The sequence below is a fragment of the Argiope bruennichi genome, chromosome 9 (assembly GCF_947563725.1).
Source record: "Argiope bruennichi chromosome 9, qqArgBrue1.1, whole genome shotgun sequence".
Taxonomy (NCBI): domain Eukaryota; kingdom Metazoa; phylum Arthropoda; class Arachnida; order Araneae; family Araneidae; genus Argiope; species Argiope bruennichi.
This window is the reverse complement of record NC_079159.1, coordinates 110,719,596-110,739,158: the sequence shown is the minus strand read 5'-3', so window position 1 is coordinate 110,739,158 and position 19,563 is coordinate 110,719,596. Positions and strand designations below refer to the sequence as shown.

At 28.8% G+C, this 19,563-nt stretch overlaps 1 protein-coding gene across 2 annotated transcripts in view; it reads right to left on the bottom strand.

Annotated features, from left to right (window-relative positions):
• The window catches only part of LOC129985225 (agrin-like), a 39,197-nt gene that overhangs the window by 10,627 nt on the left and 9,007 nt on the right, over positions 1-19,563 (bottom strand). Inside the window, exons 3-6 of one of the 2 annotated variants that reach the window (XM_056095168.1) lie at positions 18,787-18,936; positions 10,951-11,000; positions 6,021-6,135; positions 4,082-4,225 (exon numbers count right to left, since the gene is read on the bottom strand). In XM_056095168.1, coding sequence (XP_055951143.1) covers positions 4,082-4,225; positions 6,021-6,135; positions 10,951-11,000; positions 18,787-18,936 — 459 coding nt within the window. The remainder of the gene's footprint in view (positions 1-4,081; positions 4,226-6,020; positions 6,136-10,950; positions 11,001-18,786; positions 18,937-19,563) is intronic. The other variant, XM_056095169.1, reaches the window with a different exon arrangement.

Below are 19,563 nucleotides of genomic sequence, written 5' to 3'. Positions count from 1 at the left end.
AAACGAATGTGATGCGTGAGTAGCTGAGACGCACTCTTAGCCCTAGTTGGCGCTACTAAAACAAGAGTTGCTCCTATGGCTTGAAATCGCTGACTTCGTCCGCGAACTTGTCCATGGCAAGTGCCATTATAAACAGCAACAATAAGTAAATACGACTCTGTGCTAATAGATCAGAATAAAGAATTCGAAAAATAGAATTGTGCGTGTCTTAGCACATACATCACTAGAACAAGTCATTAACGAAATGAAAGCATTGTAGTAACCAGATATTTTCCATAAGGATCAGTCATTATTACGTATTCAAATTTTGAAGAGAAAAGATTAACTATAAATGACTTATTTATAGGGTTTATTGAAATAACCGATGTAACTGCAGAAAGAATAGCAAAGACTCTACTGAAAAGATTAAGAGAATTTGATTGATATGTATTTTGTTAAATTCTTTTTTGATATCGTGTTTGTGTATATATATTTGCTTTACCAAAACATTTTGAGTTCCAAATGGTTTCTTACACCAGGCCCCTTTCTAAAAAAGGCCGGCTCTTTTAAAAACCACAAAAATCAATTTGGGAGAACAAGTTGAACGCCAAGGTGGGAATTTTTTTGTTTAAAAGAAGAATAGCAATCAAGCGAAACAAACGACAAAATAAATAGAAACTAGACGAGGGTCAGAGCTGAATCATAGCTTCAAATCAAAAGGCAAAATAATAGTAATGATGACAACTCGATTTCGCCTTTTTAAACATTCGCCTACACAAACAGAAATTTGAAGGAAGAATATTTAAGCTATCTACAGTAGTTAAGTTATGGAAATAGAAGTGGTGTGTGTGTGTGTGTGTGTGTGTGTGTGTGTGTGTGTGTGTGTGTGTGTGTGTGTGTGTGTGTGTGTGTGTGTGTGTGTGTGTGTGTGTGTGTGTGTGTGTGCGCGCGCGCGCGCGTGTGTGTTCGATTCTTTTCAGAATGCACCGAGGTTAACTACCAAGTATGCCTTATTATGAAAACAAGGAGAAAACAATCGCACTGGTTTCATCACAGATTGAAATAAGCAGCTTTGCAAATATCCAATATTTTCAAAGGTCTTGGAATTTTTTCTTCAGTTGGTAGCCCCATTTGTCTGACTCTCTTTCCATGTGGATATTGTCTCTCAATCTATTTGCTGCAATAACCATCCCAATTCGATAAACAAATTCAAATTTAATAAATTCAATAAAAATAAGATTCAGGGTTTATTATTTTAAATGTAGTCATAATTTTGATGAGTATTTAATTTAGTATAACATTAGCTCTCAATTTTTTTTATGTACTTTTCAACACCTTTGTATAAAAGCAATATTAATTTTACGAATACAGATTTTTTTTTATAGTTTAAAGATCAAACAAAATAACCATCCTATCTTTGAGGGGGTTTGTATTTGCAAAACGTTCTTCTGGAATCATAAAATGGCAAAAAATGTTATTATAATTCTTAAATAATATTATCTTAATAAATTCCACATGTCTGCATATTGCAGAACACCAAACTTTAAATAACTGCTTTGAATGACTTTTTATCAATTGAAAAATTAACATTTACTTGGAAATGTGAAATTTAGATTCCATTCAACTGAGCCCAAAAGACAAGTTCAAATAATTTTACATACAAATTTTTAAAAACAATGATTCTTTTTGTAGATTTCATTTTGTTTTGTAATTGCAAGAAAGTCATTTCTAAATAATATCAATAAAATGGCATCTATAAGCATGAACAGACTTAACGCATGCGTACTGACATGAAAAATCTTCTGTGAAACCCATATACGAAATATGAGACTACCTATTACGGAAATGAGATTTTCAGCCTATAAAATATTAACGCAACTCTTATCTAGCAAAAGTAAACCAGAATTAAGATTTTCTCTCATCGACTTTCTCGTATGCTGACATGCGACCATTCATTATTCAAAAATATTTATGATTAATTATTTTCGTTCAATATTCTGATTAAATTCTATTAAAAGAATAATATGGATCTTTTACTTTATAAATTTGGAATCGCGATTTTTCCCAATCAGAAATTAAGTTAGTTGTGGTACTATCTACATCTAAAAACAGAAACGATACCACAATATTAAAATGATGAGTTAAAAAGTTTTCAATATAATATGTTACGGTAAGGTCCGTGAGTAAAATAAAAATTCCTAAATGAATTTTTAGAAGCCATTATGTTTAGTTATGAGTTAGTTCAGAAGCCATTATGTTTTGTTATGTTAGTTCAGAAGCCATTATGTTTAGTTATGAGTTAGTTCAGAAGCCATTATGTTTAATTACGAGTTAGTTCAGAAGCCATTATGTTTTGTTATGAGTTAGTTCAGAAGCTATTATGTTTAATTACAGTGAAAAGAATCAAGTATGCATTTTGGACCTGTTGACCGATTGAATAAAAAATTTTAAGATACAAAATTTTAGGTCAAGAATTTATACTAAATTTCATTTAGATAGCTTATTGCGTTCTGATTTTCTGAGTTTTCTTTACATTTGGACAAGCAAACAATCTACCATTCTACAGATTAATTAATTAAAATTTGATACATATTTCCAATCTTATATTGAAATGAATCCATCTAGTTTAGTGTATTTTGAATTATCATGTTCACATGCAGGTGGATAAAAGGACAGACAGACAGATTATTTCAACGGATTTCAACTAAAATTTGATTGAAAACTATGATCTTTGTGAGAAGATTGCAAACCAAATTATATTTATCGACCTTTTCCACTTTTTAAACTATCCTGCTAACAGACAGATTGATATAGACAATGTCAAAGAGATTTTTTTGTGGTAAGAGGAGTGTTTCAAAGCGTGTAAATTCATCAGAATCTCGAGTTAAATCGTTTTGCCATTTTATACTTTATTTTTGCTTACTTTGCGAATGAGAAAGAAGAACAGACGTCGAATAAAATTAATTAAATATACAAAAAAAATCATAATATTAATACAAATAGACATTTAGTGCCTTTATAAAAATGCTATAATGTAAGAATAATCCTTTTCTTTTCTTTGCTCAATTCATTCAGCTTTATCTAGCAGTCATTTATTTATTAGAATTAACAGAATAGATCACTAATTTGTAAATATTTGTCATTATTCAGTAATTTGTTTACTTAGATTAATGCTGTTAAAATACTTTCTTAATTTATTTTTAAGACTGAATATATCTCTTCCTTTCATCCGTATTATTGCAGTGACTGCATATTTGTTTTCATTATTAAATTGTTTTGAGCTTCAAGAAATTGTTTTGAGCTTTTGTAAATATATGTCTTAAAGTGAAGAATACGTGCATTAGACAGCAAATATAAAATGCTTCTGTTTGTAACCAACAATAAAAGAAAACCACCCATTTACTTCAGAGATATTTATACTTGATATTTTTCTGACTTTAATGTAATGGGATTAAATATTGTTAAAGAATAACGCTCTTCTTTTCTTTTCGTGAATTTGAAACCGCGATTCCCCCTTTCAGTTGGAAAATAAATTTACAGTGGTGCCATCTGTAGTTGAGATCAGAAACAATATCACAACATCAGAAAAGGGAGTTAAAACATTGCAATTAATATAATCTAAAATACAAATTCCTGAATGAATTTTTAGAAATCAATTTTAAAATGATTCTTTCATTCTTTTTGCTACATTTTAGATTCTTTTTCTATAAAAACATCATGAATTTTTTTTTTTATCTCTAAATCATTCTATCCTGAGCTTTTGATGAATAAAAATATTTTAGATTTCCTTCTGAATATATATATATATATATATATATATATATATATATATATATATATATATGATTTTATATGCGGTTTTACATGACGAATCGCTTGTTGAAGATATGCACCAATATGTGGATAAAAATTCACGTCGAAAAAAAATGCACTTATTAAAATTCAATTTTTTTAACAATACTAAAATGATGCACGTGAAAAGATTACATTTACAATGATTTTTTTCTCTGAAGTCTATCATAATAATAATCTGTTTTCCGCATTTTTTTATATTATTTGTCTTTTAAAAAATGGTATTCAAGCTTATGATCTGCAAACTCACCCGCAATTTTCCTGCAGCATCCGGCATTGATTAATGTAAATCCTACCGTCCGATCCACACACCGGATCGTGGAAGGGCAGACATACTTCCGGACATCTAGGAATAAATACGCAGCCGGACATTTCTGATGGAAATACATCTAGCCTAACAGAAAAGATTGCATTAAATCTCGTCTTTATTTATTTGCAGTTTTAATTTAATTCAGCCAATTGCGCAGACCACAATTAGCTGAAACTGTCCGGAATTTAGACAAATTATTTAAAATGAGAAATATATTATAATTACCAAATTTTTTCAGTTATAAGCAACTAATTTTCAAATTTTTAACTTCTCTGATTCATTTGTGCATAGAACATAATGAATCTGGGTGGATCATATGAAAAAAAAAATTATTATTTTACTATGTTTTTGTGATTTTTCTTAATAGTTCACCCTTTTCCTCTAGATTCAAGAGTAGATATCCATTAATTTCCTTTCCTTTTTACAAAGTAGTGCTTGCTTAAATAATCTGGTATTTTTAAATAAATTAGTAATAAACTGTATCTTTGGCGAAATATTGTGTATTGTGTAAAAAATATGATAAAATTTTTCTTCCGCATTTTCACCTTCTGCGTTTGTAAACGAAAAGTTAACTAGTTATCAATGTAAAATTCCAAAGTTGCATTAAAAATTGCGATAATTATTTTCGCATTTTCTAGTTTGGAATATGTACAAGACAGGTCTTATCCTCTTAAGCAGCTCTTAATACTGTAAAAATATATAAATAATATTTAATATTATTGTTTAAAAATACTGAAAAGTTATAAAATAGAAGATTTATCTCAATTTTGAACATTATTCTTCCAATATGTATTAATAGTGGGAAATAGTATGCTCAATAATATAATATTTCAGATGTGACTTTCATTTGCGATTTTTTTTGTATCCTTGCTTCCTGGCTCACAACGAGTTTGGAATCAGAACTAATTGAAATTTTTCTTTTTTTTCTAGGCATGATTCCTGCTGCCATCTGTTGAGAGTTAGAATAATTTCTTTATTCCTTTTTAAAAAAAAAAAAAAAAACTTTAAAAATAACCTTTTTTTTTTTTTTTTGAAATATTACCTCGTTTCCTTAGCAATTTAATATATTTTATACTTTTTTCGGTGTCTTACAGCATTTACCTCAACATTTATAATAATTTGAAAATTTCAATTTTCCTGAAATATTTCTATAAATTATAAAATATTGATTTATATATTCATATGTATAACAGAAAAATTACATTATAAAATGTAATGTTTTTTTAACCTTAGTTAGAAAATCAAATCACTGATAATTTTGATAGATAACAGCAGACCGTTCGACTGATACAGGTTTACCAGAATTTCCTTTATATATATATATATATATATATATATATATATATATATATATATATAATTTTGGTGTGCGCACGTGTTTATATATATATATAAACATTGGAGATTATTTTTTGAGAAATCCATGCATGCACTCTTTGTATTGAGGACTATTAAGCATAAGAATTAACCACCGAATTTGCTAGCCACGGTGGCTGCATTCTGTTCATACCAGATGCTACGGAAGAGAGGGAATGGACTCTTTGCAGTTATATGTCAGCACTGCATTTTGTGTTAATTTCTGAGTCTGAACTTCTCGTTTCTAGTGTATCCGCGTATTCTTTTTTTCCCAATGGATCTGTATATTTTATTGCTAGTGTAGATAGTGTAAAATCTCAGATTTTTCTCTGAGCAAGATTATAATCAAATTCTAACAATAGTGAAGTCTATTAATTATTATCATGAAATTTAAAATAATTTATTAGTCAATAGTAATCTGTTTTTTTCCCCTTTATAGAAATATTATCGTGAGAAAGCCAAAAAATATCACAATCACTATATATATATATCAATAATAAATGCAATTAAATTCGGACCTTACCCGCATGTCTGCAGTTTCATAAAGCATTCGTTGAAATAAATAACACCATTACTTCCACATACGGGTTTAGAGATTTCGGGACATTTTTCCGGGCAACCATCAATCATTTTTATTGCTGCAAAAGAAGAAAAATAAGATAGTTACATGAGTAATATATATTTTTTAATTTTAAAAACTTGCAGATTTTCGGATTATTTGAATCCTTTTGCTTCTATGATTGCATGGTTATCAACTAGAGCTTTAGTAGAGATATTTTGTTGCATGCAGTTGACAAGTTTATATCACATTTGCAAGATTCTATTACTATTTGACTACTTTTTTTTTATTTAATTTCATTTATAGTAATAAAATAAAATTTCTTGGTGGCAAAATAAGATTGATATTTCTTTTCGGTATTTTCAATTTATACAGGGTGTTTCATAAAGTTCGTACACAAACTTGAATACATGACTTTTGCAATAGAACAGGGTGTTGAAAATGCAAATAGAAGACGCTGCAGGTAGTTGAAAAAGTAAAGAAATAAATCATATGATATGCCTGATGTATCATAACACACTGTTTCAGACAATCTGTAATGTGAATACGTTTTTTTTTGTTTTTTTTTACCCTCAAAAATGGGCATCGAGTCCAATGTTAAACTTTCGCAGCACGTGAATATCACTAATAATTTTGTCTACATATATACGATTGAAAACATGAATTCAAGTGAATCAGTTTATGCAAATTGAAAAGTGTATATATTACAAAATAAAAGCGGAAGAGAAAATCTTATTTCAGAGTTAAAGCACTAAAAATTTCGATGATTTGAATTTGGATTCTATCATAATATTTAAAAGTATTGTTACCGATTACGTAGCAGATTGAATTTTAAAAAATGTTATTAAAATTAAAAGAAAAAAACTGTGCAGAAATGGAATTGATATTATTAAAAAGGTAATTTTTTTGTCTTAAATCAAATACTGTTTTTGTAAGATATTAACAACAATTTCATTGGTAAATCAAAGAAATTACCCATTTGGCGATGATTAAATTTGCTTTTGAATTCAATTAAATTTTCTGTTTGAAGCCTATTTCTTCAATTCTTTTATATCTTCTTTCCTCTGACCGATTGGACTTTTTGTGGAACGGCGAACCTTCCTCAGAATATTTCTAATAACATTTTGTAGTTCTATTAATTAGCTAAGCGAAGCGCTCAATTCAGTGCCGCCATAGAAATTTCAATTCCGTAATCTGAAATCCGTATGAAGGTTTGTTTATATTTCACGTTTTCTATTCTACAGTAAGTAGTAATAAGGATTCTGAGCCGCGTATGTTAGCTTTATATATATGCATCATATTTGCCGAGTAGGGATTACAAAATATCGGTATACCGGAATACCGAATACCGGTATATTGAGCCATTTGTACAATTTTGTAATACCGGTATTCACAAGTTTAAATACCGATTTTTCGGTATTTACTAGAAATTTTTAAAATTGTCTCCACTATATGTTCAGGGTTCACCAACATAGCAATATAGTATACGTTTTTGTTTTTATGTCTCTCTAACGGGCGAAATTAATTTGCTAATTAATCGCTTAATTAATTGCTTAAATCTAAATTAGCGAAACATGGATTATCCCTGAAAGAAAATATTGTATCCATAACGACTGATGGAGCAAAAATTATGAAAAAAGTCAGCAGTTGTGCTATGCACATGGAATTCATTTAGGAATAATAGATGTATTATACCAAAAAATAAAGAACAGAAGAATCCAAATACTGTGCATATAGAAACTTCGGATTTCAACTTAGAAGAGAGTAAGTGTGAGAGTGATATTGACAATGAAGATAATAACAATGTAATTGTCGAAGAAGATATTGCTAATGAGGATGAAATATTAACCTATCAAGAATTGCTTCCTATAATTTATAAACTTCGAAAAATTGTTAAGATATTTAAACGTTCCCCTATAAAAATGACATATTACTAAAATATATACTAACTGAAAATAAAACAGAATATATGTTCATATTAGATTCTAAAACACGTTGGAACAGTTTACTCCTAATGATGGAACGATTTTTGAAACTGAGAAATCCAATCCAAAAAGCAATAATCGACTTAAACTTGTAAATTATTTTTTCAGATAGTGAATTCGACTTAATATCAAGAACTATATCAGCTCTACTTCCAATAAAACTGACTATTGAGGCATTATGTCTGAGAGATTCTAATTTATTAACAGCTAATGCAACAATAAATTTCATATTGCAATCACTGAAAGAACAGCACACATCATTATCTGAAGAATTATATATTACATTGAAAAATCGCACCGAAGAAAGGCATACCGAAATAGAAATTGTCTTATGGTATTTACATAATTATAATGATTTTAAAAACGAAAATGAAAAAGAAGAAAAGAAAATAACCAATTCAAATCTGATTAAGTTTATAATAAATTTTCTTAAAATTTTTTACCCACAAACCTATTTACATTCAAAAGAATTCGGTTCAATTATCGAAGATTATGATTTCACTACTGTCGATAGTGAAAAGGAATTGTCTCTTGAACAAAAATTAGAATTAGCGATAAATAAAAAACATTTCAACGAACCAAAATGCAATACAGAAATCGGCTATATCCAAAACCATCCGACGAGAAATCGATTTATATGAAGATGAGGGATTTAGAGGTAAATACTTGAAAAAATATATAGCGCATTGCTAACAGTACCACCAGCTAGCGTAGATGCCGAAAGAGCGTTTTCGACAGCTGGTCATTTTTACACAAAATTACTTTTCAGGCTTAATGACAGTACAATTGATGCATTATTTTTTTTTAAGATCACATTTCAAAAATTTCTAATAGTACCACAGACTGAATAGTGATATTTACACTTTCTTTGTGATTTCAATAAATAAGATGTTCCTTTATTTTTTTATGATTTATATTTACTGTTATAATTTATCAGTTACAAATTATTTTTTGTAATATTTACACTCTCTAACAAAACTGGCAAATAAAAAAAAAAGAAACGCCTGTGTTTTCTAAAATTTCTACTACCGGTATTAAAACCGGTATCCCGGTATTAAGATTTAAAAAATACCGAATACCGGTATTGAACTTTTGCTCCCTATTGCCGAGTCATTTTATATTTATATTCACAGAAAGATGTGTATTTTTTGGGTCTAGAAGAAAGATAAGCAAAGAATGCAGGCTCTGTTGTATAATTAAAACACATAGTGACGGATTTTCGATAAAGTAAACTAGGCAATTGCTCAAAACCGCTTGGAAAACATCACATAGATCGATTTTAAAAATTGTTATTAGCTCGATTGCCAAATAAATAAATTTGAAAAAATACAAACGCAAAACTCTAAGATTACGAATTCTATGAATTATAAAATACAAGAATAACACTATCATATTGCCAAATATAATTATTCAGTCACCAATCCGCTTCATTCCATTTTTTTGACTACAATATTTAATATGAAATTGAATATATTTAAATAATACTGGATACAAACGTAGATGTCACTCAAATATATATGATAAAATAATTATAAAAATATGTGCATCTTTTGCAAAAGAACTGAAATACAAATAAATGAATTAAAAATATGCAAATTAAACTAAAAATGTTTGGAAATGTGAAATTAGATTGAGCAAAATAGAAAGGGGGTGATAATATGTACTGTCTATATTCAAAAAATGCTTAAAGTGGCCTCTTTATACATATACACAATATACATAAAATAGGTATAGGCACAAATATTCCTATATATAATATACATAATCTGCTGACCCTCAGATTGAAGACACTTTTGAGTTATTATTCATACATGATAAAACTTACGCATATTATGATAAAGAATAAAGAATACACATATTATAACTTTTAATTATGAATCCGAAACCTGAGATAATGAAAGTTCGCGATTATAAAAATTGCATGTGGATGGTTTTTATCCGCTATTATTTAGCTTAATTTGTTTCGTCTGTAAAGATGAAGTTTTGCAATCGATTTTCAATCACCTCGCGTTGTTCTAGAATTCTGGGATTTTATATAGTATTGTGTTTTCTATGAAAATATACAATTTCAGTATTTTCAGAAAGTAATTATCAATTTACAGGTAAACTCTAATTCAATTTCATGTGAAAGGTGTCATTTGTTTGTGAATTTGAGAAAATTGATTACAAAATTTCAAAATAATTATCATAACTGTAAAATACATTAAAGATTAAATAATAGAAAGTAATAAAAATAAAAATCTCTTTTTTTAAGATACATTTTTTATAAAAAACATGACAAACATTTTTTTAAATAAAAAAAATTATTTTTTTACGAAAATTTCTTTTATGAAAAATATGAACTTTAAAATTAAATTGCAAATGTCTCAGGCAATAGATACAAATACTACAAAAACATTAAGTCACATTGATATTAAAGGAAAGAATTTTTTTCCATATTAATTAAACATATTTCATAAATGTAATTCAAAATTCCAGTTCGAGGTGCTTCTATCGGCACTTCATGAATTTTCAAATTTTTTTTTAGTTTTCATAATTGTAGGGGGGGGGGGGGAGAACAACTTTATTCCTTAAAAATATCTATTTAAAAATTATATGTTATAATATAATAATAAAAGTGTGTTTATAAAATCTTTATATTTTCATTACATAACTTATAACCAGAAAGCCTTATCAAAAATAGTAAATATACATTTTTATTGATATTATCATTTTACTACTTTTTTATTAATTGATATTCAAGATGTAATTATATATAAAATATTTTTCCACTTATTACATATATTTTCTATTTTTTGCAATCAACATAAACTTTAGTTAAAAAAAACCAGTAGAAAACCAAAATTCATCATTAAACTATTACTTCATAAGATGTTTTTTTTAAGATAAATTCAATTCTCCTTACTTACGTTGTGTTTCTTCGTAACATTTTTTTATGGGTAGAACTTGAAGCAGCTTCCTGAAATATGAAAAAGAAATCTCAGAGTTACACACACATAAAAGATTTCATTGTGATAACATTGTCTTTCTATTTGTATTTCATGAATTAAGACAAATTAGCTGTCATTTTTATGCATTTCCTGAAACAACTGCATCATTAGACTGATTCAGAATTTTCAAAATTGTTCGACGACATGTGCAGCCTTGAATCGCCAGGAAAATTCATTTCACATTGGTCTGTTGTCAAATTAATCAAAATACTGTCATCATTATTGCTGAATTCATCATAATTTCATCGCAACAGACCATGCGTTTTGATTACTGGATTATGACACAATGTGAGATTGGATGTCTGTTTTAGTCAGATCATTTCATTTCCTGAAATTCATTATCTTCTCATACATTTGTAAAACGAATATATTTTGATCCGTTTATGTTCTATTTAAATCACAGTTTCTCTTTAGTCTGAGTTTCTTTCCTAACTGAGCAATCTTAAAACATCTATTTTTCAATCTCTGTCGTTAAATAAAACACAGATATATGTCTTATTTGCAAAATGCATAAGTTTAGCTTTTTAGGTGTTACAACTTGAAGTTTGTTCTATAAATTCTTGTTATTATAAGATGTAATTAGTATTTAAATTTTTAAAATGACGATTGTTGCATTAAGCTATTTAAAAATGAGCTGCAATATAATTTACAATTGCACTCTAGATTGCAAAAACCCATTTTGAGTGGCAAGTAGACGTAAGACGAAAAAAGTACACGAAATACATAAAAATGTGTGATCAGCAAAGGACTGTTGACAGATGTGCAAATATGACTCTTTTTGAAGCAAATGATGTATTAGAATGCATATCAACCGAATCTTGGAGTACATACATTACATTAGTTTTTAGAATCAGTTTTGTTTCCAAAACAAAAAAAGGATATTTTTAATTAATTCTAATTTAACTTGATATGATATTCTACTTTACAATAATAATACTGAAATAAAAAACGAAACTTTTTTTACAAATTTCTCTCAAAGTAGAGTTCACTTCCCTGAAATCTAATTTCATCAATCGTGTTTATAACTGATTGAACCATACGTTATACTGTACAATATTATTATATTTTTAAAAAAGCGTTGTAAGAAAGTTTTTAATTCAAAGAATTTCTTACCATATGTATTACCTAATCCGAAAACTTATTTTTTTTTTTGGGGGGGGGAGGGGAAACAAAAAACTCTGTAAACATATCAAAAGAAATGTAGCAGAAAAGACCCGATTTCTGGTCATCGTACAATCCTGTCGACTTGCACGACTGGAATCACTTAGATTTCAATGCATCAGAATCTAACTAATTAGTTTAAACGAAACAGGAAACTAATTTTCGCATTTCATTAATTCATTATTAATTTCTTTCCAGTTGAAAAGAAAGAAATTCTTAGCGTATTTTATTTTCAAATGTTATATACTTTGGAAATCATCAAAATTAAATGCATAAAAGATGAGATGCGCAGAATGCCAACTTTCTTGCATTGATGTGCCTTACCTCAGGATCTTAGCAAGGAGATTTTCAGCTTTTTTTTTTTTTAAATCAGAGCCTTTTACCTCGTTACCACAGAAATAAGCCTTATAAAGCTGAATTATTGTGACTAGCTGTTATGCTCATTAAATACCCAAACTTTTGCATCGGAAAACCAACGGCGAATAAAAGTTCAAAGAATCTTCAAACTGTTAATAAAAGGTTAGAGATCTTTTCCATCATTTCTTTTAATATTTTTAAATTCTCAGGGCATTGTAATATTGTGTTAAAATTACTATCCATAATGAGTCTTTATTTAATTTCTTCCCTGTAGAATTGCCAAACGACGCTCTTTCCCTATCTGACTTCATTTGTGGTAATTTTTACTCTCCTTTAAAAAAATCCCCCTCGGGAAATTACCTTTCTGTAATTCTTCGCCCCCCCCAACACAAATTCAGCGAATCTCAGAATCTAGTACGTAGGCTTAATAAAAATGATGTATTCTTAAAAAATAACAGTGTAATGTTGAAAAGTATTTTACACAAAAGAATTAAATAAATTAATAAATAATAAATTGTACATATTTTTTAAAAAATATTTTGATTTATTCATACTTTTTAACAAACTACCGGAAGCATATTCTCGCATTCCTTTTTATTTACACTGCAGATCATACTTATCAAGTGCTTAAACTTTTTAGTGGTCGTTTTTGGGGCATCTTTGCATATCAATGCATTCATTGCATAAACTCCAAACACCAAATCAAACTCTATCTACTTATTTAATGTCATCTCTCAGATAGGGTCTGGGTTGAATGTAATACAGTTCATGAACTCGAAAGTTCTTAACCTCCGGGCTCGATTATAGCTGAAACCTAAATGCTATCGTAAATTCGAATACATAATAACATGGATTTCGAATCGGCATAATGAATTTGAAAACATTATAGTTTTGGTCCAAACCGGAGATCAATAACCAATTCCTATGGGACTGTATTGGCATGTTAAAAAACTATTTGAGAATAAAATGCAAATACAACTCCAATAAAACTGTTCTTACGGGAAGTTTAACAAAAACAGAACTCTAACAAGCGGGTAACAGGAAATGCATTCGCACAAAACCAACTCAACCTAATAGGGTTGTCTTTACGACATCCTGTCAGAAGAAGACAACCTCAAGAACAACGGGCTCTCGTTCGTCTTGTGTTTGGTCAGTCACTGGAAAACATTTATAGTCCCTTCAGACATATGAATCAACAGGTTAGTCCCGTTATTTTTCATATGTTAAAGTGAAAGCTAAGAATTTTACCCTTCCGTATTCAAGTTTAAATATATGGAAAATAAAATAATTTACGTACGTAGCATAAAAACATAGACTTAAAATTATTGCTGTGTTTACGAAATAATCACAATTTTCATGATATATATTGTGTGTACAATTGTATAGTAAGGGTAAAAGGTGTCCGGGACGTGATATTATGGCGGATTTTTTTCCCCCTTCATCAAATTTGACTTCAAAGCATGTTAAAAAAGCACTAAGGTTTTCTCTCCATGCTAACCCCTTAGATATATGACCGGATATTTTTAACTTCACTTCCTTATATAATTTCCTTTGCTAACCACTGCATTCGTAATCGTACTTTTCACAGTAGCAAAAACAAGCATTAAAATAAAAATGAAATCTCAAATGTCATTAATTTTATAGCAGAAATCAAAATACTCACTATACAAATATTGAATTCTATACTTTTTACTTTCTCGTGTACGAAATACAGAAAGAAAGCATTTTAATTGTCGAAAAATTCGCAATCGAGATTTTGAGGAATCTCTTGATTTCATACCTGTCTGAGTCCATTAAATGTATTTTTAGAATTATACCTGTCAGTCTGTTTGTGAACATTATGATTCAAAAATGCATTTAGATTGATGAAATTTGATTTACGTGCTTTCTATCGAATTTGTAGCTTTCTATCAAATTTTGAACGAAATCCATTCACATGAGGGATGAATCAGTTGTATCAAAGTCGATTCGATACAACTGAACTCAATAACCACAAAACGCAAAGACCTAGTCAAATTAAATTTGATACACAGATATATCATCTAAAATATAAAAACTTATCAAATTTTGAACCAAATTCCGTGAAATGGCTGACCATCTGCCGATCTTTACTTTCGCATGCATATAAGCACACTAACTCATAAAGCAATAATTTACACCAATGAAAATCGGTATGTTATTTTGTGTCTGCCTTGTAAACTGAAATATTACTGTTATCATATTAACAAAACTGCAAGGTGTAAAATTGTAATAGATTTTTCCAAATAAATCTTGCCAGAAAAACAATTGTTACATCTAAAAATACGCATTTATTTTGTACACTTTTCCTCCACCAAGAGCAGTTTCATTATAACGCAGCATAATCACGTGAATGAATCGAAAATTTTCAACTAAACAATTTTCTACTAGTTGCGAGGATCACGAAGAAACGAAACTGCTTTAAAACGGATAGCTATTGAATTAATTTAATTAGTTCTTGCTGAGTGAACAAGTTTTATCAATGACACAGCTTCCAATAAACTGATGTCACCACCCGAGGTGACATTCCACGTGTTTAAGAAGACAAAGAGAAAAAAATTGCATATTTCGATATTCTTTCAAGAGCTTTGAAGGATAAGTGCCCTTCCTTTCACTTCATTTTTATAAATTTTAACCTTTGAAAGTTTTAACCCAATTATAAAGGGTGGCTCATAGTTTTCTAGATTGCTTTAAAGGCAAGTAGTTTTTACCGCAGTTTATTTTCTTCTCTTTCAGATTTAGAAACTAGAAACCAGAAAATACAAAACTAGTGGATATATATTATGAAAATGAACAATTGACTCATTTGATTTTAAAAAAGCAAATAGGAGACAGTGTAAAGCAAGAAAACACTTTTTAAAGTAGTTTGAATGTTTTGTTCGAAATAAGATAGTTTGTTAATGTTTTTTGTTCGTTTCTTCTGTCTTGTCTTCGACTGGCGTCATTGCAACAGCCTTTGCATTATTTGAATAACGACCTTTATATCACGCTGTTAACTGAAAGAATGTCAACTTGAAAACATTATCATGCCAGTACACACCAAAGTGGAAATTTTGCCTTGAAATTCAAAGTAAATCAAAACAACCATTTTTATTGTAACGTTAACATCGGCAAAAGTACGCGAATGAAAGATTTGATGATAAAATTGATAATTGGCAATAAAATTAATTTGAATTTTATTGTAACAATAAAAAAAAGCATATTTGCAAATTATTTTAAAATTTCAAAAATTAATATGAATAAAATTTGCATCATGAAAAACTAAAATCTAGAATTTTAGAAATGTGTAAATATAATTTTTAATAATAATAAACTCCGAGTTATCAAGGGGGGAAAATCAGAATTTTGATTCATTTTTAATTAATTTAATATATAATTACAGTTTTAAGAATTCATTTCTTAGGTTGTATCTACTATCGAACAAAACTCTAACTTCTCTGTTTGGTAGATGGCAGTGAATTTTTGGATGACTTTTGTATCAAGTAATTTACAGAAAATATTGCAATATAAAAGCACTATTATTTTAAGATAAAAATTTCAGGCAAATTCAGGCGGTTTAATTGTGTCTTTTGTGAATGATATTTTGTGAATTTTTAACTAAAATTTCTAAATAAGAAAAATGTGAAAAAGAAAGTAACAGCGACAAAGCCATTGATCTTTAAAATAACCGAGGAGTTTATGAGCCATTTTTCGCTCCACAATGGTAAATATTTTTTTAAATAAATATACAGGCGTCGCGGAGTCATTGAATAAAAAAGCACTGCCTGAAAAGCAGAAAAATGAAACATCGTATCGAAACAGAAATATAGGTATAAACATTGATAACATAGATTCTTGTAATGGGATGAACAAATTGCCACTAATACTAATTCACATTTGGCAATACCGTATTGCCAGTTCGCTAAATTGAATAGCTCACATAAGTTTTGATTTTTCGTTTAGGAAAGCAAATGTTTGTACTAATTTGTTCTTTATATTCGATGAAGTTGGCAGTTTTAAAAAATAAATTCTCACTAACAAACGTACAATTTTACAATACACAGTAAATTCGTCGGACAGAATATGGAAGGCTGCATTAAGTCTTCTAAGAGTCTTTAGACAATACAAAATTCGAGATCCCCTTTTCCTTTTACATTTTCAAAACCGATTTCTTTTTATTTAATCTTTTAAGAAATATTTCTAAGTAGAAAATTTTGATAATTCGAAAAAAAAAAGCAAAACATCTAATAGCGTATCACTTTTTTTAAAAGATGGTTTTAATACATCGCTCAAAAAAAATGCACAAATGCAGAGTAATTTTAAGCAAAATAGTGAAAAAAAAATGACAAAACTTTTCTTGGCACACGCTAAATAACATTTAATAAAAGGATCGGATCTTCTTTAACAATCAAAGATCACAATTTTTAGAGTAATAAAATAACTTAATATGAAAGGTGCAAATGGTAATTAATTAGGATGTTACTAGAATAATGTTTCAAAATTAAATTTTAAAAAGAAGATTAAAATTTGAATAAGTTTGATTACACAGCTTTTGTAATTAAATGAAAGCATTGCAAAAAAAAAAAATCTCAAGGGCTCGTGCCCTTCCTAAACTTGTAGTGGCCACTAAACAATTTTCTACTTTGTGTATTTAATAAGATGGCCTTGTAGGTATATCCCGTATAACAATAAAATTCCCTATTCTCAGAAGTTTACGGGAATCCACTGAATTTTCTAATGAAGTTAAATTTTACGATTAAATGGTAAGATTTAAATGTAGTAAAAGCATTAAAATAATTTGCAGTGATTTCGAAAAAAATCAATCCAGTATAAATCAATATTTGTAGGATTTCAAATTTTTAAAAACTGTTAACGTATTATGAAAGGTATAAAATGTATTTTAATTTAGCAGTCAGGGCATAAAAATTCTACTTTGGATAATAATTATAGAATTTTGTAATTAAATTATTTGTGAGTGTTATCGATTAACACATCTAATTATATTCCTCTTCCGATAAAATAAATTCAAAAGAAGGTATCTTTTTTTCTAAGGTTTGCTTCTGATCGCTTATTCAGTTTTTATAATTATTTTTTCAAAAAAATTCTCTAAATTCTCCACTTTGTGCTTGCAGATAAATGAGATGAACAATTCAAATTATATTGAATTAAATATTTCAAATGATTTTATTTATATGCAGTAATATCGAAAAGAGACCAATGTTATCAGTATATCTACTTAGTGTTCCAATAATATGCTACTTACAAATGAGGTTGGTTTCTTAGAATTAAAGTATTCGTAAGACGCGGCTCCCCCCCCCCTTCTAGGCAGGATAATCATTCATTGTCCTCTATTGGTCCTTTCTATTATCATGATTTAGATGCTGAATCTGGTCATTAAATTGAAAGAGTTCACTTTTCTTCCCATGATACTACGTCGCAAAATTTAATTTTAACAACAATGAAACTTACCAAACAAGTACTCAACGTTTCTTTACAATTCTCACATCAGATTCTGACAGCTTTTTTTTCGGGGGGGGGGCATTAATTTGATGACAGGTGGTTTGAACCCGGAAGCGCAAACATTTGTAACCACATTCTTAAGCACTTAAATAAAGTATACTGCCGTATGTTGCGACGATATTCAGTATATTATTATATAATTAAGAGTAAATTCTTAAAAAATAACAACAACAACAACAAAAAAAAATAGGTGAATCTAGTCTAAAAAATTTCCATGCAATGATGTTAAACATAAGAAGTTGGATCTCCTTTAATCCAAAATAAAATTATTTATTTTTTTCTTTGTGGATGCCTCTCGTTAATACTGATTGCTTTCAGAAACTAAAGATCTGATTTAAATCTTACCACATAGAATGATTTTTTCTCTTTCGATAATTGAAGTAATTAATTCTTTTTTGGGATTAATGTGTAGTGTTCCTATTTTTATGACAACTATCCAAACAACTAATGCTCCTCTCTTGCTCTGCTATTCTCTCACACATCATGGCATTGACTAACAAACAGTGTAACATTAGCTTTCCAAAGTAAATTAATTATTTCGCCTACATACTTCTAATCTGTATACGAAGGAGCACCCACTTTTCAATATTGTTTCTTTCCAAAATTACGCAAACCCACAAAACTGTCCTTTATCGTCTCTATAATGAAATCGTTTAGATGCGTTAAAATGGCCAACTCATAACTGTAAGATCTAAAAAGTTTTTGCAAGGTTACTCTTACCCGCAGTTTCGTTTTCTCATGACGCAGATGTTGTGGTAGATTTTACCATCGGATGCACACACGGGATCGCTGAAATCCAGGCAATGGGCCGGACACAAGTAATGCTTGCCCCGACACTTGGACCATGGGCCTTTGGTCACATTCACCAGCCTGGATAGAAGAAATAAAATGCAATAATTCCAATTATCGCTTCACTCAGCATAAAAGCTATTTTTACCGTAATAATTCTTATTTTTATTACAGTTTACTTTATCTGGTTATCTGATATTTTACAGGAAAACTTCTGAATCCCGTAATATTAAAACTGTAACGAAATTGTGAAAATATTGTTTTGAAATGTGTTCTAAACGTAGTTTTCTTTACATTTTATTTCTACGCTATAGTTTGTTATCTCTGCATTTATTATTTTATTTATCATTCATTTGTTTGTTATTTAATTGCAGTTTATTATAAATAGACCAGCTACTCAATGTATAACTATAATATAAAGCAAAAAATGTATATGTTTATTACAAAATCTTTACAAAATTAAACGGTGAGTAGTAATGACATGAAATTTGCATATACCATTCTGGGATTTTTTTCCATTTTAAATGAGCTATTTCCAACTTTCAAAAATAATTAAACAACATTTTTAAAATTAAGTAATAAAAATTAACCTAATTGCAGCGCTTTTCTTAAAGTTTTTATCAGAGAGTCTGAAATAATTACGGGCGAAACGAATTTTAATGAATACCGTTTTAAAGAGGAATCACTTAAGTTTTAAATACCTTACAA